General features: G+C 43.0%; 1 protein-coding gene across 2 annotated transcripts in view; it reads right to left on the bottom strand.

Annotated features, from left to right (window-relative positions):
- The window catches only part of LOC128342511 (rho GTPase-activating protein 7-like), a 131,698-nt gene extending 131,187 nt beyond the window's left edge, over positions 1–511 (bottom strand). Inside the window, exon 1 of one of the 2 annotated variants that reach the window (XM_053289855.1) lies at positions 381–511. In XM_053289855.1, the coding sequence (XP_053145830.1) occupies positions 381–423 (43 nt within the window). In that variant the 5' untranslated portion in view covers positions 424–511. The remainder of the gene's footprint in view (positions 1–380) is intronic. The other variant, XM_053289854.1, reaches the window with a different exon arrangement.
- Positions 512–16,845: the final 16,334 nt, after the last annotated feature.

The raw sequence follows: 16,845 nt of genomic DNA, 5'->3' as shown, positions 1-16,845 counted from the left end.
CCCAGAGACTTTCCAACATGCAACATGGACAGGGTTGAGAATTTCTCACTATGAACATATTCCTGCTGAACTTTACCTTTTACATCAGGCAAACATGCATTACCCAACAATAACATCTACACAGAAGATGCCTAACGCGCAGAGGGGCCCTCAGTACCTGACTTCCAAGACAAAGCCAGCAACTCTGCACAGAAACAGGATATCACTCTATCAGAATCACAGTAGCAAAAGCATTTATTTCTTTTTATCTTTACCCCTGTGGTTTAGCACACATGGAATACCATACACCACAAACTTTTTGTAACAAATATTCTATAACTCAGAAAAACAAGCAACACATTATTCCTATAACCCATTCCCATAACTAAACTTAGACAAACCTCTGTAGTTTTTTCTTGTCTTCTCTGCTTCAGATCTTGCCATCTGATAGTTAATTCTCAACAACTTCTATCACTACATGCTAACCCCACCAAAATGCCAGGAGAAAGAAGCTTGTTCATCTCCATTTCCTTCCTTCACTTTTAGCACCTAATCTTTAACAAGTGTCACCTGTTCCTGTACCAGTATTACCAAACCATACAGCTGAAGCTCAGTTGCTGTTAGCCCAGCATTGAGTTAAGTGCATCTTCTCAGAACAAACCAAGGAGTAGTGGTGGTGGTGGTGGTGGTAGTACATAGAGTTTTCCATGCTTTAGAGCTCTCATCACACAATGAACAAAACATTATTCATTGGCATCTCCCCCAGCAGATAACCCAGGATGCCTAGCAAATCTGCATCCCTGCTGTGTCCCTTTCTGCAGTCAGGTCCTATACAGGTTTATTCAGAATCCAGCCAGCATGTTCAAGTGCAGTTTCCCTGGGCCAGTTACCTATCTCTTAGCCTAACCTACCTCACAGGGTTGTTGTGAGGATAAACTATGTATACCACTCTGGGTTCCTTGGAGGAAGGGTGGGATACAAATAAAAAGATAAATAAATAAACCATTCACAGGGTTGCAGTTTTTTATTCCTTCATTAAATTTGTTTCAGTCTGACCAGCATGGTTGCAGTTTTAATAGTATGTTGATAGATGTCTTATCTCTTTTCTTGATGACTTCTGAAAGTGTTCCATTCTAATCTTTAATCTGGTGTTTCAATTTTCTCCCAGCAGGAGCCTTTACAGACAAGGCTTCCAGGTCTCAGACGATCTGGCCAGCAAAGCCACTTTGAACTAGACTTGCAGCATTACAGAAGCAGCCCCCCCCCCCGCTCTGAGTTTATTTTTGTGTAGGCTCACATAAAGCTCACTTCTATGCTTTGCTTGTGACCACTGACTTCCTAGAGGAGGCGGAAAACCACACCTCCCTCTCTGACTCTGTTGAAATCTGTACACACACACACACTCCGCTGCTTATTTAGCCATCAGCCTTGGCTTCCTATTCCCCCTACACACACACACACCCCTCCAGCATGTGTTAGCCTTCCTGCAGCATCACCTCTGCTTTTGCAGCACCCTTCATGCTTGGATTGCATGATCCTTGCACAGCAAGGAAATGCTCATTTTCTGCAAAACAAACAAACAAACAAACAAACAAACAAACAGCCCTCTGCAGACTGCAAGTTCTTTCTCCTTCCTGCATCTAAAAACTTTCCAAGAGCAGAAAAGTGAGAAATCCATTATTTGCCTCTGGGCAGCTTTCTACAGTATTTGAAGTTCATAGGCCTGACTTGCTCTTATCATATTAATATGAAGACTTATGTCAGTGCCTGCTCTGGTTTATCTCCAAAAATTCCTAGATGCTTCTTCCTAGTGTGAGGGTGTACAATTAGGCAGGATGTCAGCCACGGCGGAAGGGGGGCAGTATAATGAAGTATATACTCTGTGTGTGTGTGTGTGTGTGTGTGTGTGTGTGTATAAAAACTCCACGTAAGGAGGGACTGGGGTCAGTGACATGTTTCTGATCTTGCAAAGCTCCTCTGGAGTGTGGGGAGTGTTCCAGATTGGATGAAGGCTCCCAGCGGGTCTCCACAGTCCCTTCTTATGCACACACTTTGTTAGCCAGAATGTCAGCCAGAGTTTCATAGGGATGCCAAAGAGGTAGGGAGATTGTCACTCGATTCCACAGAGATAAATGCAGGCAGCTCAGGGTTTCTGTGTGGTTTCCAGAACTGCAAACAGGGCATTTCAGCAGGTGTAACTTCTCCAACTAGTTCAGGGATAGAAAATCATTTAGTATTTGTGACACTGCTATTCCACTCTTCTTTATTATTTATTTATTTATTATTTATTTGATTTATATACTGCCCTTCCAAAATGGCTCAGGGTGGTTTACAATTAAAACAAACCACTAAAACAGTAAAGAGCTAAAACAAATTAAAAACAATATAACAACAATTAACAATTTAAAACATTTTAAAACAACAATTAAACAATTACAGTGATTCTTTCAATGAACAGCTTAGATATAGTTCCCTGTGAGGCTTGAACGCCCCCAACCCTGGCGCCTGAGGCAACCCAGTAAGCCATTGTTGTGCTGGTACAAATGGAACAGGACAATGGAAATCTGAATGGACCAACCCAGCCCCACCCTAATGCAGCCAGAACCACTGGTTGCCACTGGCTGAATTAGCATACCCCAAGCCTCACCTCATAGGTTATAACCAAGACCTTGTATTTTGGCTGCAAACTTATTGGCAACCAGTGTAAATCTTTTAAGATGGGAGTGATATGATGACCTATAGACCACCCTGGCTGCCGCATTCTGGACCAACTGCAGTTTCCGGACTAAGTACAAAGGCAGTTCTACATAGAGCACATTGCAGTAGTCAAATCTGGAGGTGACCAGCAGATGTACTAGGGTCATTTGTCTCAAGAAATGGATGCAGCTGGCATATCAGCCAAAGCTGATAAAAGGCACCTCTGGCCACCGCCTCAATCTGAGACACCAGGGAAAGGTTTGTGTCCAGAAGCACTCCCAGACTGCATTCTTGATCCTTCTGGGAAAGTGTGACCCCATCCAGAACAGGCAGATCAAAATCATCTCCCGAGTTCTGACCCTGCACAATAAGTACCTCCGTCTTATCTGGATTGAGTCACAGTTTGTTATCTCTCATCCAGCCCATCATTGCCTCCAGGCAGGCATTTAGGGAGGTTATGCCATCGCCTGATAATGTTGAAATGGAGAAAAAAGATTTGGTGTCATCAGCATACTGATAATACCCTCTACCAAATCTCCTGATGATCTCTCCCACTGGTTTCATGTAGATATTTAACTACATCAGAGACAATATGGAGCCCTGAGGGACATCATACCAAAGTTCAGGTTTTGAAGAACAGCAGTCTCCAAGAGACACCATTTGGAATCTTCCCGTGAGGTAGGAGCGGAACCACTGCAAGGCAGTGCCTCCCAATCCCAACTGTCTCAGACACTCCAGAAGAATACTATGGTTGATATCGAAAGCCGCTGAGAGATCCAAAAGGACCAACAATTCCCAATTGGAGATCATCCATCAGGCTGACCAAGGCAGTCTCCACCCCATAGCCCACCCAAAAGCTAGTCTGAAAAGAGTCTAGATAATCAAGTTTCATCCAAGACTGCCTGGAGTTGGGAGGCCACCACCCTCTCAATTACCTTGCCCAACCACAGAAGGTTGGAGACAAGTCCATACTTGCTCAACTCTGAAGAATCCAAGACAGGCTTCTTCAGAAGGGGTCTAATAATTGCCTCCTTAAGGCAAGGAGGCATCCTGCCCTCACTCAGAGAAGCATTTATGATCTCTACTAGGCCTTCTACAACAGCCTCCCTGCCAGATAGTATTAGCCATGTCGGGCAAGGGTCAAGAGAACAGGTGGTAGGCTGCATCACTCCAAGCAGCTTGTCTACATCCTTATGAGTCATAACCTGGAACTGATCCAGCCTGACCACATAAGAGGAGTTGCTAGACACCTCCAGTTTAGATACTGCAGTAATTGTGGGGTCTAAATCAAAGTCAGTCCAAATACAATTGATTTTATCCACAAAAAACTCATTAAAAATATCACAGTGGTTCCAAGTTCTGATTCAAGGGCGGAGAGGCACTTACTAGCCCTCTCACAACCCTGAACGACTCCTCTGGACATGATCTTGCAGACACAATACAGGCTGAAAAGAATCTCTTTGCTGCCCATATTGCCAGAGAATAGATCTTCAAATACGCTCTATGTTGTAATCTGTCAGATCCTAGTCAAGTCTTCCTCCACTTACGCTCCAGTCGTCTAACTTGCCGGTTCAGCCCCCGTAGTTCTTCTGTATACCAAGGGGCCAATTCTGAAACAGGTCGGAGAGGACGCTTAGGAGCAATCATGTCTACTGCCCTGGTGAGTTTGCTGTTCCAATTCTACACCAGGGCGTCAACAGAATCACGTGCAGAGCCAACACTAAATCCCTCCAAGGCTTCTTGGAACCCTACTGGATCCAATAACCTTCTTGGGCAGACAGTTCTAATGGGCTGCTCACCAGGGTAAGACTGTGAGTCCAACCTTAATCAGATGGTGGCCATCCATGACAATGGGGAAATCACAGGAGTCCCCACCTACGGAACACCAGATAGCACTGAATCTTGCCTATTCATCTCCCCATGACCTTAACCAAGATCAGACCTACTCAACTTTGGCCACTCAGCTATTTTTGGACTACAACTCCCATAATCTCCAACCAGTCGCCAATTGCCAGGGGTTATAGGAGTTGTAGGCCAGCATCTGCAGGAGGGCTGAAGTTGAGCAGCCCTGCCATAGATCTTGGCATAATCACCCTTCTCCTTTGCTTTGTTTCACAACAACATATAGCACCTATCCAACCTCCCAACATGCATAAACCCTTCTTCAACCATCACCCTAATTTCATAAATCAATTTCTAATGTGTTCTAAAAGACCCTTTTAGTGAATTAAATCTTTTTCTTTTTCAGCAAACTGCATCTCTTATTTGTTACTGCTGTTTCTAATATTTCCCCCCATAAAACATGTTTGTATAGTAGGTGCAGAGGCATCTTTGTGAAACAAGATGCTGGACTAGCTAGGCCTTGGGCCTGACCCAGCAGGGCTTAATTATGATCCTTTTCTTGGCTTCTGTCTGCCAGAATTTATTTTTTTTAAGTGTGCTTTTCTTTAAAACAAACAAACAAACAAAAAAACACCCAGAGAAATGTGTTATGTGCCATTGTAATACTCTAGCTGCTTTCTGCACTTTCTTAAATTCTCCTTCTAGGTATTAAGAATGCCAAATGTTTTCTATAATTGAAAAACCGAGGAAATCTATTTGGCAGTAAATAATGTGGCAAGTGGAAGAAGAAATTCCAATTTTTACCAAATTGAATTTGTAATTGTACAATTTATTGGAAGGTGACCTACAAATAAACACATTAACCTTTTCTGAGGTGCGTGTAGAGATTTAACAGTATGCTGATTTTGATGGGAAAACCTTTTTAGTCGAGGAAGTTTGTCTTGGAATAAACTGATTTAATGGAAATCTTGATGATCTATCAATATTCATAGCCAAAACATTTAGCACAAGATAACACTAAAATGAAAGTAAAATGTGATACATTGCTATGGTCACAGAAAACTTTCCCACAGCAATTGCTGCGACAAGACAGTGCACAAAATTTGATTGCTAGAAGATGACATTTCATAGGTTCATTCTAGTTCACTCTTGACACTGCTCCAAAATGAATTGAGAAACAGAAATGTATTTTCTGCAAGCTACAAGTTTCAAGACCTTTTGCTCTTCAGCTGCAATTCTTGGCAGCACTACTGCTCGCTCGGCTTCAGAAGAACAGAAATAGTTTATCTGCAGCAGTTCAATGAAGAGCACAGGGCCAAATGAAAGAACTTGTGGTCCCTACAGGGAACCCTGTTCTGAGGCCCCACATTTTTAATCCACCAACTATGCTTTCTCATTTCACAGCCATAGCTGGGTACAAACAAATACACCCACATACAGACTTCCTCAATTTTCCAGTTCTTGTTTTGAGTAAATCTAAGTTGCAGAGCCAGGACAGACACTTTAAGTCAGTGTTCTTCATTGTAAAGCCTGAGGGCTAGTGATGGAGCCTGGGGGTCATCAATCTTAACTGTGGCTTCCTAATTGTTTATTGGGTCTGTTTGAAACTTTGGCCAAGACTGAATACTCTGCACAGTCTCCTTGGAAGCATGTAGAGAGGACCATTCTCACCATGCATTGCTGCACTTTGTTCAGGAGTAGGGTTGCCATATTCAAGCTTCCCAAATCCCAGTGGCCTAATTTGCATATTATACGGCAACTAATTTGCATTTTTTAATTTATTTGACAGATTTGTATACTTTCCCCTCTTCCTCTGTCCTCCCATGTGATCGGATCCAGAGTAAAATCTGGGCAATCTGGGCAGCGCATTTGACATCTGTGTAAATCTGGGTGGAATTTATCAGCCAAGTAGAGGAGTTCAGTGAATGTTCAGTGAAAACAGCCAGTGAGGCTAGGAAGGAAAGAGAATTTTTTGGTGTGGCAGGTACACACCATGCCACCAGCTGGCTATGGGCCTGGCTCCCCCTCCCCATGCTCTCTACTCAGGGAGCCTCTTGCTGTGTCCTTGGTATGTTGCTCTGCCTGTCAGCCTAAATTTCTAGTTATTATTATGAAGTATAAAAAGGAGTAAAAACAAATGCTGTTTAAATATGCTCTTTTGTAATTTAAACTTGAGTATACTCCAAGAGTAGGCCTTTGGCCCTTACTGTGAATCTTTGCTCCATCCACCATAACCTAAAATGTTTTGTCTGTGAATGACAGATGAAGTGGTGGTGAAAGTGAATTTGAGAACCAATTCACCAGCAACAGCTGGACAAATGGAAGTTCTGCTGTACCGAAGCTGTTGTTACCAAAATGATATACACCAGAAGAAAAGTGAGATTGTCTGTTGGCTAGAAATATAAACCATTGTTTGAATATAGCAATAGGCACAGTGTTATCAAAAGTTAATAAATAATCCAGAAATTTGTGCCAAGGCTTACTTGAGACCACGATTTATGGCAGGAACCTCCAACTAACAATGCACATACGACTTCTGCTGCCCAGGTTTAATGAACCAGAATGTATGCCCTCCAACTTTAAAGTAGTTGCTTGCATGGTGAGGCTTATTGACTTACGCTGGCCCAAATGAACAAGCCTCGGACAAGCAGTCCCCAATGACATAAGATGATACAAAGTGATGCTGGCCACTGTCAGCATGCTTGACTTGATCCAGGCTGTTAAGAGTTCTCAGAAGCAGCAGAATTTACCTGAGCATAACAGATTATACAAGGAAACCAGACTATATTTGGCTGGGAAGATACAAGCTTAGTTCACAAGTCAGAAACTTGTAGTCTCTGCACTCCCTCTGCTGGCAACAAATATAAAGGCTCGACTTCTAGCTATTGGCATTCTTACCTCATGCAGTAGTCTGAAATTCAAACTTGACCTGATGAAAGACACACATGGGAAACAATGAAAGGAAAGGCAATCTCAAAGCTCTTTTAAGTCCAGGCTGTGAAGGGCTTTAAAGCAGTAACAGAGTCACCATTGTGCAAATGGGTTCAAAGAACCCGGGCCACCACCCTCAGGGGCCAAGTCTCACACCCCAGCCACATTGCAAATGCGGTGCTGGCCAGAATTTTCTCGCAAATAGCCCCGTTTGCAAGCAAAACCATACCCCCTGCATCTGATATCAGACACAGAGGGTGTGGCAGGGGAGACCACTGGTGGTGGACTGAACCAGGGCCACTGCTGGCCTTCCTATGCTACTGCTTTAAAGGTTAACGTAAGAATAGCCGTGCTGCATCAGGCCCAAGGCCTATCTAGCCCATTATCCTATTACATACAGTGGCCCATCAGATGCCTCGGGACAGCCCTCAAGCAAGAAGTAAGGGCATACCCTCTCTCCTGCTTGCTGTTGCTTGCCTGCAACTGGTATGGAGAGGCATCATGCTTCTGAGGCTGGAGGTGGCCCACAGCCACCAGACTAGTAGCTATTGATAGACTTGTCCTCCATGAATTTGCCCCTTTTAAAGCTATCCAAGCTGGTGGCCATCACCACCTCCCATGACAAAGAATTCATAGATTAATCATGTCCTGTGTGGAAAAGTACTTCCGCTTGTTGGTCCTAAATTTCTCAACCTTCGATTTCATGTGATGACCCCTGGTTCTAGTGTTATTAGAGAGGGAGAAATTTTTCTCTCTATTCACTTTCTCCACTCCATGTATAATTTTATACTTCTCAATCATGTCTCCCTGTAGTCACCTCTTTTCCAAACTAAAGAGCCCCAGATGCTGAAGTCTTGCCTCATATGCTGCAGGCTCCTGATCATCTTGGCTGCCCTCTTCTACACCTTTTCCAGTTCCACAGTATCAGGGGCGTAACTATAATAGGGCAAGGGGAGACAGTTGTCTGGGGGCCCACTGCCTTGGGGGGGGGGCCCCCAGAGGCAAGTCACATGACTGACTCCCCCCGCCGCTTTTAAACAATAATTTAGGATGATGTTCTATTGTGGCTCATATATACATTTTAAAATCTTGTCTCTGGGCCCACTACAACCTTGCTGTGCCTCTGCACAATATCCTTCTTAAGATACAGTGACCAAAACTGTACACAGTACTCCTGTGGCCACACCACAATTTTTTATAAAGGCACTATATTAGCATTTTTATCTTCAATAAAAATGAAAATAAATGATCCTAATGATCCCTAGCATGGAATTGGCCTTTTTCCACAGCTGTCGCATACTGACACATTCAATGAGCTGTTAGTTGTTACATTTAATTACAAAGAGGTTAGTTATTTGTTACATTTTAAAGGTTTTCAATTTACTTTTATTGTTGATTTGTTAGTTTTATTTTTGGTGCTGTAAACTGCTTTGAACTTTTTTTGAATGAGGAATCAGCATATAAATGTTTAAACAGCCAATCAAACAAAAAAACTGTTACACCTTTCTGCTCAAACAATTGAGTATGAACTTTACTAAAAGGGATGTGCATGAATTGATTTTTTTGATTCGATTTGTACCCAAATTGAATCACCTGATTTGTGTCCAAATCTGTCTCCCTGAATCACCTCAGATTCAATTTGGATTTGATTCAATTCAATTTGGATCAATTTAGACCACTTATAAAGGTCCTAGGGGCATCATATTTGGGTGGTGGGTAAGTCCCCATGGGTGCCACCTACCACCCAAATTTCAAGACAGTGGGGCACTTGGTTTTTTCAGGATCTTTTTTTAGTTTTTACTGATTTTGTAATTTCCAGAATAGGAATTAATGGGGATTCGAAGTCACCCTATCCTAACCCTAACATGGATCCCCAGCTTTAAATAAAATAAAAAAATAAAAAAATAATAAAGCTATGCTTTAGCCCTTGTAAAAGTGGAGTTATGGAGCAAAATGTGCATCACTATTTTCCAAATGTCTGGATTCTTTGGTGTCTAATAACTTTCCCTCATAATGAATACCTATGAGGATTCATTTTACGTCTTCATTTCTTCTATTCATTTTGACCCCACTGCTTTACAGATAGGGGTGAAGAATTAATGCCATCTCATGCAACTACCCCCCCCCCCCCCAACCTGCAAGTCACTGAGTACTCAGCTTATGTTTTAGGAATGTCTGAGGTGTTCAGTAGGCTTGTGCATTTCGATTCGGGCACAAAACATTTTGTGCCTGAAAGTGGCAATTTCAGAGGTTTTGTAACCAAAACAAAATCAAGAATTAAAAAATGAGATTTTTTTGGTTTCCGAATTGAAATGACTGTGTTTCGGACAGAATGCTTTGTTCTTCAGAAAAGCATTGCAATCAAATTGACTTCTCTGACTCTCTCCACTCCAGCTGAGGCACTGAGTGTTTAGCAGAAGATAAGATATGCAAAAACAGTTGAGCATGAATAGTTAAGTGTTGTATTCAGTGTGATTGAAATGCAAACTGACCTTGCAAAGGGATTTGTAAGACAGCATTTTGAGACAGAAATACCCAAATATCTTTGGGAGCTCAATGCAATTCCAAAGCTCTTGTTAAAAGCCATGGTATAAATTGTGTGGAGAAGCTTTTCGAGAAGCTGGTTAGGAAAGTTCTGAAATTACATAGGTTTTTCTTTCCAAAGGTTTAGAAAGAATCTCTTGACTTATTCGGGGCTCTTTTGAAGAGCTATTTTGTTTTTCTTCTGATTTTTGTGAGTTATAGTGGTGTCTAAGTTTTGGTGCCCAAGTTGAGCAGTCTAATGTAATTTAGGCCACAATGTAATTTGGTGGGACATGATGTCTTAGCCAGGGATTCACAACTTTTGCCATTGCAGGGACAGGTCATCCACATGGGACTACAGGAAACAAGAGGGGGATGGGGAACACACCTGTCAATCTATTGACAGCCCCAGGAATCTTAGTTGCTTCTCTTTTTCTTGTAACCATGATCCATGGTTTTGCACTTTCTTAAATGCAGTGATGATAAATCTCAACAATTCTGAACAGTAGGCTGATTTGTTTGGGCTACGGCTCACTTCACTTCAGTAAAATGAACATTTGAAGCTGTTCCATAGTACCAAGGCATTTTTATTTTAATTTTTTACATTTTATATCCCGCTCTTCCTCCAAGGAGCCCAGAGCAGTGTCCTACATACTTAGGTTTCTCCTCACAACAACCCTGTAAAGTAAGTTAGGCTGAGAGAGAAGTGACTGGCCCAGAGTCACCCAGCTAGTATCATGGCTGAATGGGGATTTGAACTCGAGTCTCCCCGGTCCTAGTCCAGCACTCCAACCACTACACCACGCTGGCTCATTGGTCATTCTCTTCACTCTTTCAACTTGTTTATGTGGGGCTTCAGGGGCAAAACAGTGGGTTGGGTGGCAGTGCCCCAAGGGTGGTGCACCCAGATTACAAATAGGGCAAAGGGCTGATTTCTTAGGAATTTTTGAGGTTTACGCATCTTCAAGATTTCCCCCCATAGGGAATAATGGAGGTTTTAGCAGCCCCATAACTCCACCTGGGGGGCACTGGGATGGCCCAAAGCGAGTGGTGGTGTAGTGCACAGAGGGTGTCAACCAACCCCCTGGATTGCTAACTCATTGGGGTATTGGGCTTTGTTGTTTCTGAGGTGTTGAGTTTAGATTCTCCGGTAGCAAATGAGATTTTTAATGAAAAACCATGAATCCACTCTCATATGCTACCAGAGAATCTATTCTCAGAATACCTCTAGAACAAAACCCTGTACTTCATGGTTGGCAACCCATGTGGGTGGTTGGCACCCTATATGCACTACACCAGTGTTTCTCAACCTTTTTGGAGTCAAGGACCGCTAAATTCTTTGGGTGGAGTTGCAAGGACCGCTACATTCTTCGTGTGCAGTTCTGGACCAACAGTTAGTAAAGTAACACTTAATATCAATCAATTAAATCAATAAAATTAAAGTGAAATTAATTAAAATGAATTTAATCAAAATTTAACTTTTGAAGTTCTGGCAGGCCAAGATTAATTTAAGTTACAATAAATTAAATTAAATTAAAATGCTAATAAAATAAACACAATACAATCTGTACAAAATACATAATAAAATGCATTGTTCTTCCTTTCCACCTCTGCCAAATCATCACACTTAACACAGAGCACTTGTAAGGAAACAAATTAGAGAAGTTTTTCTCTTAACTTTTGATAAGATTATACTTTGATCCTTCACAACACAGGCTTTTATAAAAAGGAAAGAGAGAAGTGAGACTGGGAAAGAAAGAGGGAAAGAATAGGGCAGGCTTGGCTTGAGAAAGAATGGGGCAGGCTTAGCGAGAGAGAGACAGAGGGATAGAAAAAGGGGATGGGGCACACTTGAAGGGGGAGAGAAAGAGAAAAAAGCTAGAAAAGAAAGAGTTTGAAAGAGGATAGGTAGGTTTGACTTGAGGGAGAGAGAGAAAGTTTGAAACAAAACTGATGGAAGAACCACCCCACCGTGCCGCACCTCGCTCTGCTTGCCACTTGCCTTCCCCTGCTGTGAACCTCCATGTATTTTTAAAAATTCCAATGCCAGCCGGTGTGCGATTGAGGGGATGGCCAGGGGGAAATAAAAATTTGATCACACAACCCTTTATGTGAACTTTGGTTGAAGAGCAGTATACAAATATTCATGGTACTTACGATGGCGGGCACTTCTATGATTGCAAGGTTGGGTTGATTCAACCTTGCAATCCTGAAAGCACTCACCATCATGCTTAGGGCTCTTCCCATTTCAGACAAGCAATCACAGGAACACTGGCCATCACGAGTAGGGCTCATCAGACAAGCTCTGCTGTACAGACGAGAGGTGGGATGCATAGGTGATTGACACAGTAGGGGTAGGACTTCCTCCCCCTTTAGGCTGCTATACAAAGCTACAGTGGTGCAATTATGGTATCTGAATCGGGTGAATGACAGAGTCAAATGAGTAATACACACTAGCAACTAGCAACTCTTGAACCAGAGTTACTTAATCCAATTTAATAATGTGAATATTGATTTAGTGAGCAAAATATTGTTGGCAGAAAGGAAGCAATTCTAAAAATGCTTAGGGCCATAAGGGTTGTATCCATCTCATTAGCACAAGTCTACAGCTGATTCAAACATAACATTATTTCAGCTGTGCAAAAAACAAACAAATTATTTTTAAATAGTGGGGAAAAATGAAAAGCAAAATTCTGCAACATATAGTAATTTTGTACAGCAAGCTTTGGTTTTGCAGAATTTCTTCTTCTTCTTCCAGCAATGGGGTGGAGAACAGAGCTAAGTAGTACACAGCTGCAGTACATATCTGACCAGTGGAAATTTAAAGCAGCAATTTCTAAGATTTCACCAGATTTTGCCTACCCAACTTAGCAGCTGCTGTCCCCGTGATTCTTCTCAAGGGAAATCTTGCCAATCAAACCCAGTTTTAGGCCAGTTCCTAAACGGCTGCACCCGCCCCTTTATCTTCATGGATGCAACAGAGAAAAGAAGATCTATGGGCAGACCCTCTCGTTGTGACTCAGCTAAAAGATCTCCAGGGAAAGGAGGAAAGCAAGGAGAGCTCCCTGCCTTCTCATTGCTAGCCTCCCCACCTTCCCTGCTTGCTTTCCGAGCAAATAAAGGCTCAGGAGGGGGATGCACAAGGAGAGGGAGAAAAGGACCCCCTGTTCGAGCGGCAGCGTCTGGGAGTCTGTCTTTCTGCCCGTCCTAGGAGCTGACTGGAGAGAAAGCCAAACCCTAAAAAAGGGGTGGGAAAGGGAACAAAATCCTCCCCTTACCTTGCCTACCCCAACGCTCACCGGTTCTTTTGCCAGCTGCACGCTAGTGGAGCTGGACCCCCAGGTCCCCCCGCAACACCATCTCATCGTGCCAGCCTCGTCACTACTGCTGCTGCATTCAAACTTCCCGGTCTGCCTTCCCTTTCTCAGCTCCCGCCCAACTGCTGACCTGAGCCAAGTAAGCCTCACAGAATAGACTGGCGCTTTGCAATTGGGAAAGTGACGCCGAGCTGCAGGGCAGGCCATGGTGTCGCTCTCGCTGCGAGGCACGCCTGCGCAGTTAAGTGTATTAACTGCAAGCCTCGCAACTGGAAAGCAACGTCGGACTGGAGGGAAGGCCACGGCGTCGCTCTGGTATCCACCGCCGCCAGGGGAGCCGGGTGGAAGGACCACTGGACAGTTCACACACACACCCCAGCCATCCGCTCGGCCACGCAGCGGCTGGAATTGGAATAATTTAAAAACAAAAAACCAAAAAACCACCATGGAGATTTGCAGCGGAGGGTGGGGGGAATTCCTCAAGTCGCGGACCAGCACTCAACTCGTCATGGGCCGGCCATTGAGAAACTGCACTACACCGCCACTTGCTCTGGGCCACTCCAGTGCCCCTCAAGTGGAGTTATGGGACTTCATAAACCTCCATTACACCCTACAAGGAAAATCTGAAAGACACGTAACTTCATTAATTCTTTAAAAGTCAGCCCTTTGCCAAATACCTCTGAAAAAATTATGGTAGCTTCCTTGCACCAACTGGGCACTACCACCAACCACACTCCACTCTGGGCCACCCTTTCCCTCTACCCTGCCTGAAGCTATGCTTTTCCTGAAACCTCCATCATACCCTATGGAGAAAATCTGAAAAACGCACAAACTTCAAAAATTAACCAAAAATCAGCAGTTTGCCCAATTCCTTTGAAATTTTTGTGGTAGCGTCCACTCATTGGGCACTATAACCCCCACCCACTCTTTTGACCACATGACCCATTTTTTAATCTGAATTAATTCGTATTAATTCAGATACAAAACTGGGGTGATTCGGAAGGCTTAATTTCGGACAAAATACAAAATGGGGTTGATTCGGATTTCGTACAAATCGAAACAGAAAGAAATACAAAATGCACAACCCTGGTGTTTATGCTGGCCTTGGGCTGAAATAAACAAATACATATATACACAACCCTAGTGTTTAGACTCTGGTGTATAATGAATCCTCGTAGGCATTCATTATGAGAAAAGGTTATTTGACACCAAGAAGCCAAATAGTGATCATATATTTTGCTCCATAACTCCACTTCTACAAGGGCTAGAGCTTAGTTGTTTTTAAAAAAATGAAAGCTGGGAATCTGGGCAAATCAATAGGAGGAACCCAAATCTTGAATAATTCAAAAGAAATCTGGCACAATTCGATTTGGACCCAAAACTAGCCAATGGACCACAGGGGTGATTTTTTTTCTGTCTTCAAATCACCCGAATCATCTAGATTGAGTACAAATCAATTCTTACTCGAATCAATTCGCACATCCCTAATTACTAGCATAGGCCTCAGTCTCTCTTGGCTGGGTTTTACCAGCCAAAATAGGGACAAATTTTTACTTGTGACTGTATGCACTCCACAGACTACATAGATTTGAGGGGGAAACTGGCTCAAGTACTGCAACAAGGGATTGGCCGAGAAGCCTCCAGCACTGACCTTGCTTCAGCTATAGCATCCAGTTTGTTATAGGTGAGAGCAATTTGATCAAAACAAGTGCCTTGTTTTGAGCTAATCACTGGGTAGAAACCTTGCATTGCAAATGGGCACTCATGCCCAGCCTGATTGTCTCAGAGAAAGGTGCCCAATGTTGCTTGATGCTCCTGAGACTTAGATTATTTTTGCTTAAGCAAAGCACACACAGTGGATTTTCTATTTGCTAAGTTGCATTAACAATTGCCCAGATCTTGGGATGCTTACCAAGACAGATCAGCAAGTCATTCCTCCAGGATGGAGAGCCACTTTGCCTTTTACAGAGAGAAAAACAGGTTGCTAACCTGTAACTTTTTATCTTTTGGTGCTCCACTATCATTCATAAAGGGGGCTTTGTGCCTGCGCAATAGTCCCAGCAGGAGGATTTCAAGCTCCTCAAAGTGCTGAGGATCTGCCCTTTGTGCTCAGAGTGCACAGTCTTTGGAGGTATATTTGGAGACACAGCAATTCTTAACGAAGTTCCTGGATGGCCACTGTGCAGAATGGATTTCATAAAACAAGACGGCTAAGTAGGTATGTAGATCCAAAAGGCAGGGAGGCTGGACAGGTATTGTGAATGATACCTAATGACCAAAAAGATCTATGTTTACAGGTGAGCAACTTGTTTATCATAGTGGTGATCCAGTATCCTTCACAATGTGGGAGGTTAGTGAGCTCTCCTAGCAGGAGGTGGGCCAAAGGATGAGAAGTTGTAGTATTTTCTTGAGCATTGCTCACCCAAAGCTAGTCTCAGCTGCAGAATTGATGTCCAAGGTGTAATGTTCTGTAAAGGGTAAGTTGGAAGACCTGGCAGTGGCTTTTCAAATCTGAGAACTCAATTCCAGACAGATGAGCAGCAGAGGTGTTGCCAAATGGCCCTAATGGTAGGAGGTTGCACCCCATTTGCTGTAACATGCGAGAATAAGCCTTACCAGCCATTCTGAAAGTATTTTTCGAGATACAGGCTGATCTGATAGCACATTCAAAAGCTATATATAGTCTAGTGGGCTTTCTGAAGTCCTTACTCCTGTCCAGGTAGAAGAGGAGTGTCCCCTAAATGTCTAAGGAATGGTGGGAGCATTCTAGCAGTGAAAATGGGTACATAGAAGAGGGAGGAAGTCCAATGACTTGGTTAATTTAAATTTTAATGTTTTTATCTATTGTGATTTTACCTGTTTTATGCATTTTAAATGTTTTATATTTTATATTATGTTTTAATTTGTATACCACCAAGAAATTTCTATATCAGGCAGTATAGAAATTCAATAAAATAAATGTGCAAGTCTGATACAACTTCTGGTAAGAAGGCTCATAACAACCTTATTAGGAAGAGTGAGTGAAGAGAGCATCAGCACTTAGGGCAGTTAGTTTGCTAAGCCTCCTAGTGGTAGTTATAGCAATTAAGAAATCGGTCTTAAAGGAGAACAGCTTAATAGAGGCAGAGGATAAAGGCTCGGGGTGGGGTAGGTGAGAACCAGATAAATCTTCCAGGGCTGAACCAGCTGTTTTACTGTTGTGTGTTTTTTTTTAAACAAGACTGGCAGAATCCAGTTTTCTGTCCTGTTTGTGGGGGCAGAGAGCTTTTGGCCTGACTTGCTGGCCATTCCACAGTCCACAACCAGTAAGTTTGGAGGATACTTAAACAGAAACTTGCAATCGTCTTCCTGGGCTCTGTAAAAGGTTTCCAGCTGTTTGGAGGTGGCAGTCATGCTGACTTGGCGGAATTTATCAGCACTGGTAGTGTGAGTAGTGCTGCAGGATGGGATGTCATAGTTGATACAAGAAAATCAGAGACAGGATCCTTAACACTAGGGACTGGAGGCTTTAGCTCTAGGCCAAGGACCTTCGCCATTTCAGCAACCTGGATTCAGT

The sequence above is a fragment of the Hemicordylus capensis genome, chromosome 2 (genome assembly GCF_027244095.1).
Source record: "Hemicordylus capensis ecotype Gifberg chromosome 2, rHemCap1.1.pri, whole genome shotgun sequence".
NCBI lineage: Eukaryota > Metazoa > Chordata > Lepidosauria > Squamata > Cordylidae > Hemicordylus > Hemicordylus capensis.
The sequence above is the reverse complement of the archived record's forward strand: the minus strand, read 5'-3'. Positions and strand labels throughout refer to the sequence as shown.